This window comes from Notothenia coriiceps, unplaced genomic scaffold (assembly GCF_000735185.1).
Source record: "Notothenia coriiceps isolate Sejong01 unplaced genomic scaffold, NC01 NC01_scaffold00002954, whole genome shotgun sequence".
In the NCBI taxonomy this organism is placed as follows: domain Eukaryota; kingdom Metazoa; phylum Chordata; class Actinopteri; order Perciformes; family Nototheniidae; genus Notothenia; species Notothenia coriiceps.
In genome coordinates, this window is record NW_011335655.1 from 1 (window position 1) to 6,616 (window position 6,616).

General features: G+C 41.6%; 1 protein-coding gene across 3 annotated transcripts; it reads right to left on the minus strand.

Annotated features, from left to right (window-relative positions):
• Positions 1 to 8: 8 nt before the first annotated feature.
• On the minus strand, positions 9 to 4,942 carry LOC104941018 (G1/S-specific cyclin-E2-like). 3 transcript variants are annotated; one of them, XM_010766051.1, is made up of 6 exons: positions 4,857 to 4,942; positions 3,059 to 3,095; positions 2,304 to 2,385; positions 2,137 to 2,190; positions 1,070 to 1,212; positions 9 to 143 (listed from the first exon to the last, which is right to left on the minus strand). In XM_010766051.1, the coding sequence occupies exons 2-6, from the start codon at positions 3,070 to 3,072 to the stop codon at positions 35 to 37; spliced, it is 402 nt and encodes a 133-aa protein (XP_010764353.1). In that variant the 5' UTR covers positions 3,073 to 3,095; positions 4,857 to 4,942; the 3' UTR covers positions 9 to 34. The 3 variants fall into 3 exon arrangements, with proteins under 3 accessions (XP_010764353.1, XP_010764354.1, XP_010764352.1); XM_010766052.1 differs by lacking the exon at positions 4,857 to 4,942 and adding an exon at positions 4,471 to 4,802 and having other exon boundaries at positions 1,070 to 1,209; XM_010766050.1 differs by lacking the exon at positions 4,857 to 4,942 and adding an exon at positions 4,471 to 4,797.
• Between the last annotated feature and the right edge of the window lie 1,674 nt (positions 4,943 to 6,616).

Below are 6,616 nucleotides of genomic sequence, written 5' to 3' on the forward strand. Positions count from 1 at the left end.
TGACCTCCAGCAGCCAGTCCCAGCAGGATGGCTCTCATCTTGGGCTGCAGCTTGGGGTGTCTCTGCTAGGTAACTTTTTGTCGTGGACGTACTTCAGCTCCTTGTTGAGCATTTTGATCCAAACGTCGTCAGAGCTGGCCCAGCTGCAGGACAAACACCGGGGGTTAGTATCTCTATACGTACCATTGGAGAACGTCCTGAAACTGTCTCGCATCCAAAATCGACAAGTTCAATTGGTCAGTGTGTCGTTCAAAGTGACGGTGAGATGCCAATTTACCGGTTATTATCTGTATCTATTATTGAGATTTAAATAACCTGTTTAGCCCAGAGCCTGTTTTTCAGGTCTCAGACTCGAAAGTGACATTCCCAGAACAAATGACCATATCTTCCCTTCTAAAAAAGGGTTACATTAATCATCTTTTTTCTCAAAGTAATGATAAACCTGTGAGTTGGATGTAGAAAAGTCAGAATCAATATAGATGATTTTATTTTTAAAGTAAATTCAGATTGAACATAAATTATAGTTTCCGCCCAAAAAAAACAAAAACATTACTTATAGTGAAAACCACCCTTGGATGATGGGATAGTCGACTAAAAGCTTTAGGAATCCAAACAATAACATAATAAGTACTCTGATGCAAAACAAGTGACATTTGACCTTTTTAGAGAGGTTTAGAAAAAAAACACTTCTGGGGTCATTTGGGTGGATTTTCCATATTTCTGGCCCCCATGGGTCGATTTTGATGATTAATTCAGAGCCTTCTTCGTTATTACCCTTATGTTTCCTTTGGCTAAAAATGGTCAATTTTGTCTGATAGCCGAGTTTCTTCCCGTTAAGTGGGTATGACACATCCATAGTTTCTTAAATGTTAAGAAGCCCTCAGACGCTGTTTCTTGTAAGATGTTGCGCTTGGCCCCCGTGGGGTTTAACTGGTTAATTCAGAATCACCATGAGACTGGGACGACACACAAAGTCTGAATAGAGACGCTTTCAGTGGGAATACTGAGTCGGGCGGAGCCGCAGCTCAGCGTGACGAGTCATTGAGGTGTAAAACACACTCTCTCTCACCTGAGGCGGGGGATGGGGGAGGCCTTGATGAAGAGGTTCTTGAAGCGGTACTGCTTGAAGCTGGACGGGTCAGCGGGCTCCAGCTCTTTGTGCGGCGTCTCGATGAGGAGGCAGGGACTCGCTCCGTCCTCAGACCAACACTTCTAGAAGCAAATACACAGACAAGGTGAATAAATATATCAAAACAAAGACTACAATAATGCTTTACCTGTACGGCACTTTAGAAACACCAGGGGAAGCTCAGGGTGCTTCAACTAAATGGTAAACATCAACATTTAAAGTAGAGAACATAAATTAAATATCAGGTCAGACGATGCTGTAGGCCTTTTATTGGAGAGTTTACCTCAAATGTGCTGTAAATAACAGTTTACCAGTCAAGCTCACCGGTGACACCTTGTGGTGACAGCAGGTACTGCACTGTTACTACAAAGTGCTCTTAGGAGTGACCTCAATCCGACCAAATCAAGAACAAACTAATAATTAGACCCTCCAAAAAAACGCGGGCTAAAATCCTTGATTATGCGATTAAACATGCAGAGTTTGTGATTTTATGCGGTGAAATTGCGGGAAGTTGCGAAATATGCGGAGGAAAAGAATAACAATTTTTTTAAATATTGGGCTGTCTTATTTATTCTCTCTCACACACAACCTGCCACTAACGTTAAACCCCTTTACTATTCAATTAAACACATTCAATGTTTATTTATTGTAAAAGCAATTGGGCTATTTTAATCTCACACACGCGTTTTTCTGGAGTGTCTAAATAATGTGTAATAGCTTGTTGATGTGCTTTGTTCAACACAGATAATGTGTGGGAGACTAAACCGGGGCTAAAGGAAAGCCAGGTGTGATATGTGTGATCTACGGTGTAACAAAATGGACGCTCTCAATAAAAAGGAAGCTATAGTTTCCATTACTGAACTTTAAATATTCAAAGCGAAGTTAGTTTTAGTAACTGAAACAGGGAGGGGACACACACACACACACACCACAGATAAACAATACACACATCCCAGCCTAAACGCTAACCACACTAATTCAGAGTGATGGCCTGTGGACACACTGACCTGGATTTCATAGCTCTGTTTTTTGGCAGCAGGTTGTAGTTGTTTCTTTGAGGGCTGGAGAAGAACACAAATAAATGGGAGTTAGCATCAGTGCTAACAGCTACAACGGGGTAACACACTGTTATAACGTTAAGTCCAAAGACACACAAGTATGAAACAACACAAACCTCAGATTTCCTTTTCTTCAGCGGGGCTTTGACGGTCGGCACGAGTGCGTTTGAATCTCTGGCTTGCAAAGTAATGCGACCACTGAAATACAAAACAAAAGTGCATCAGATTTAAGAACAGGGAATCTCATGGCATGCAACTGCTACGGGCCGTTTGAGTGACTCACGACAGGAATCAGATTTATTACATGTGTTTTAGTCGGATTGTATTAAGACAAGTAACCGTGTGCTGAAGCTACTGTGATCCTGTAACGTGTGTTAAAGGTTTACTGAAGCTCATTCATCACTCAGATTATTACTTTAAAGTTTAGCAGAAGTACTCAGATCTTGAGTAAAAGTAGAAGTACTCAGATCTTGTACTTGAGTAAAAGTAGAAGTACCAGAGTGCAGGAATACTCTGTTTCAGTAAAAGTCCTGCATTCAAAATGTTGCTCAAGTGAAAGTTGCGACAGTATTTCACATCGTTCATCCAGATGGAGTAAAAGTACACCATTTAAAGTAGCATAAAATGGAAATCCTCAATTATAGTTCCTCGAAATTGTACTCCGACTGCAGATCATATGATCCACCAAAATATTGATTAGTGATCAAGAAGGTGAAGAAACAACTCAAATGAATGCTCCCATTTTCTTTGATAATGCTTTGAATTATTAAATAACAGCATGTAAATCTATATAACCACCCAGCCGTACCAACTGGGTGATGTCCTGGCCCCCCGATGGTCCCCACACCACAGCTTGAGAACCAGCTCTTACCTGCGTCTGGACATTGTGTAGAGTATCTTTATGGCTCCTGCAAAGAGAAAGAGGAGCAGGTGAGGATAAATCCACGGCGCACAGATTTCACATCCTGGAGTTATTCAATTCCACTGTACGGCCGTCATTCTGTTCTTGTATAACTTATATTATTAACATGAATACACACTTTTGCACTTTCTCGTACATTAGTCTCGCAAAAATAATATGTAGCTTTTTATTCTACTGTTTCTCCTTGCACCATGACTGGACCCCAACATGTAAGAGCACTTCACAGCTTAGTGATAGCTAGCCTGCGAGGTCAGAGGTTCAGCTCAGTAAAGAGGGATAAAGTGGCTTTAACAAACAGTGATGGTCAGCTAACTAAGCTAAAGCTCCACATGGGAACACATTTCATTAAATAGCAGGTTTATAAACCAGATGAAAGTGGTCAAAGAGCCACACTAGCTCTGTAAGCTAGTGTGGTGACTACAGCCAAAAGAAAGGAGGGGGGCTGATTGTTCCCTCAATTTCAAACAAAAAAAGGTCATAAATGCTGCATTAAAACGCACTTTTATCACCTTTAATGGTTGAGCAAACATCTCAATGCGAGTGTAGTGAAGTTTTAAAGTGTGGAAAGGCGGTAATATGGACTTTATTTCAGGGTTGAAACTCAAAGACGCGCCAATTTCAGAAGCTCAGAAGCGGGAGGATTTGAGCTCAGCCTTCGCAGAACCTCCTGCAGCTTCCGCGGGGAAACTAGTGGAAAACAGCCCAATATCGCCCTAAAACCGACATCAACTGCTGGGTACACTCTTGGGTATATCATATCTGAACACAAACCTTGAAAAAGGTTATTAAATGCGGATAAACCGAGACCACAGCGAGGCTACTTTGTGCAGAGGAGCTACAGTAATTAGCAAACCTAGCCTGGGTCAGCTAACTAGGTCAACAATAACCAGCTAACCCCGACCCTCCATTATAACACCCGACACAAAGCTGCTTTCACGTGAACAGTGAACCTCATTCTGAAGAAACACGCATAGAAAGGGACACTTTAACAGAGTTTAAAATCACAACAACAGCAAGTGTTACTGGAAATAAACTCCTCTTAAAACTAAAACTCACCAAGTACAGAGTCTGAAACCCTATATAATACAGAGGAAACCCACTTTTATATGAGGTAGAATACAAGAGGAGAATAAGATATGAATGCAGCGTCTCGATTGCACTTTTTAACCCACATTTACAGCCAACTGGTCAACTTTTACCCCAAATTACAGCAAACCGCTCCATTTTTAACCCACATTTACAGCAAACTGCTTCATTTTTAAGGGCAACCCGTGCCATGCAGACCCTGTGAGGCGAGGCTCAGACATCCAGCTTTATTAGGCAGATTTTAAAGGATAAAAGTGTCTCGGAAGGTCTCTTACCTCGTCGCTGGAGAGTCAGTGAATGAATGGATGCATCAGCTGTGGCGCCGGCGCCAATCCTTATATCCGCCTCTTCCCACTGCGCATGCGCGTTCCCGGTTAACAGAAACCCGCTAAATGTTCAAATCCCGTGAGAGATGTTCACAAACGGGCAGAGTTCCCATGTGATTAACGTCCCGAGAGCGATCGAAGGTGTTTGTTTAATAATATATCATTAGTATGCAGCTCTGGGGGAGTTAACGGCTTAACAGAGACGTAAGGACGCGATTTAAAGGGATTTTAACGGAGTTTCACCGGAGCCTCCGTTCATTTCGAACGTTCTATTCAGTTTAAACGGCTTTCCGTTCATCCCGGCTGAACTCTAACGGCTCGTTTCACCCACTCACCTCACACAGCGTCGGTACTCCGCGTTAACATTCACTTTTAACGGAGATATTTACACTTTCTTTACGCGGTACTAAAACTGCTTCCGCATACGAGTCCCGCCGGTGGGAGGACACTGCGATACGTCAGGCCTATCACAGAGCGGGGGAGAATACTGCGTGACGTCAAGCCAATCAGAGAGCGACCTGCCACCGCAGCGTGCTTCCTGCGCAGAAAGTAAACAGACACAGCACGTGGAGCAGCTGTCAGACAAACTGCTGCTGCTGATTGTATTTTATATTATTTAAGGTGATAACTTTTTGATAATAATAATAATAATAATTAATAATAGTATTATTATTTATTCGAAATATATTATTATTATTTACATTACATTTTACTTGTTAGACGCTTTTATACAGAGCGACGTACATACTCAATACTGTGGGCAATCCCCACAGGAGCAATTTGGGGTGAAGTATCTTAACCAGGGACACAACGACATGCTGACTGCAGTGGGGTTTGAACCTGTGACCCCCTGATCCCAACACCAAGGCTCTATCCACTGCGTCACACGCCTCCCTTTGCCTAATCTTCCTATTTTTTGTATCTTATGAGTTGTAAATATGATGCATATTACGTTAATTGTTTTACAACGGTAGAAGCACTGCTGATTACTTTTTTGAATGTTGTACTTATTTTTATTTGAAAAGTATACAGACGTAGTACTGTGTATCAGGTTTTTTCAGTGTATTTTATTGCATACAATATGTATATCCTATATACACGATCAACAGACACATTTATACATATGCACACATTAAGATAAAAACTTAATGTGTGCATATGTGGGAAACGGTATTTCGATCTCTCCGTCTGTACACACAAACTGAAAGACTGACAATAAAGTTGACTTTGAAAACGTTGCAATATTATCAATTACAGGTTGGACTTTGACTTTGAAAAGTGAACATATTGACAGTGTCAGCAATTATGTATTAATGATATGTAGCTTTTCTTATAGTTGCATATTTCTAGATCAAGTGGAAATGAATGATTTTCAGTGTTTGCCTGATGTGCATATTAAAGGTCCCCTATCATACTATTTTCATCAATATATTCCGGGTCTCAGATATATCCAGAGACTGTCTCTGATTGGCTGAAACACCAAACAGATCATTGCAGCATTACCCATAATCCTCTCTGTTTCAGCCATGTTTCCAAAGTGCTGATTCTCTGTCTGTTACTTTAGATAAAAATAAGGAGCCCCTCCCCACGCCCCTCTGAGAGAGATTTGGTTACAAGATCACAATGGTGCTCTAGAAGGAGATTAGGGGGGGGGTTACCTTGGTTGCTGATTGGCTAATGGTTACTCAAGACAAAACATCGTTATGACATGGAGAAGAGGGGACACATGTTGATGTAGAAGAGACATGAAGAAGAGGGGACACTTGTTGATGTAGAAGAGACATGGAGAAGAGGGGACACATGTTGATGTAGAAGAGACATGAAGAAGAGGGGACACATGTTGATGTAGAAGAGACATGGAGAAGAGGGGACACATGTTGATGTAGAAGAGACATGAAGAAGAGGGGACACATGTTGATGTAGAAGAGACATGGAGAAGAGGGGACACATGTTGATGTAGAAGAGACATGGAGAAGAGGGGACACATGTTGATGTAGAAGAGACATGGAGAAGAGGGGACACATGTTGATGTAGAAGAGACATGAAGAAGAGGGGACACATGTTTATGTAGAGGAGACATGCTTTATATTTCGTA

What these genes read in the sequence shown, in the direction of transcription:
- LOC104941018 (XM_010766051.1), bottom strand. An exon ending in AACAGAGCTATGAAATCCAG is followed by an intron (nt 1,213 to 2,136) that starts GTCAGTGTGTCC and finishes ATTTGCTTCTAG; the next exon opens with AAGTGTTGGTCTGAGGACGG. An exon ending in TCCCCCATCCCCCGCCTCAG is followed by an intron (nt 144 to 1,069) that starts GTGAGAGAGAGT and finishes TTTGTCCTGCAG; the next exon opens with CTGGGCCAGCTCTGACGACG.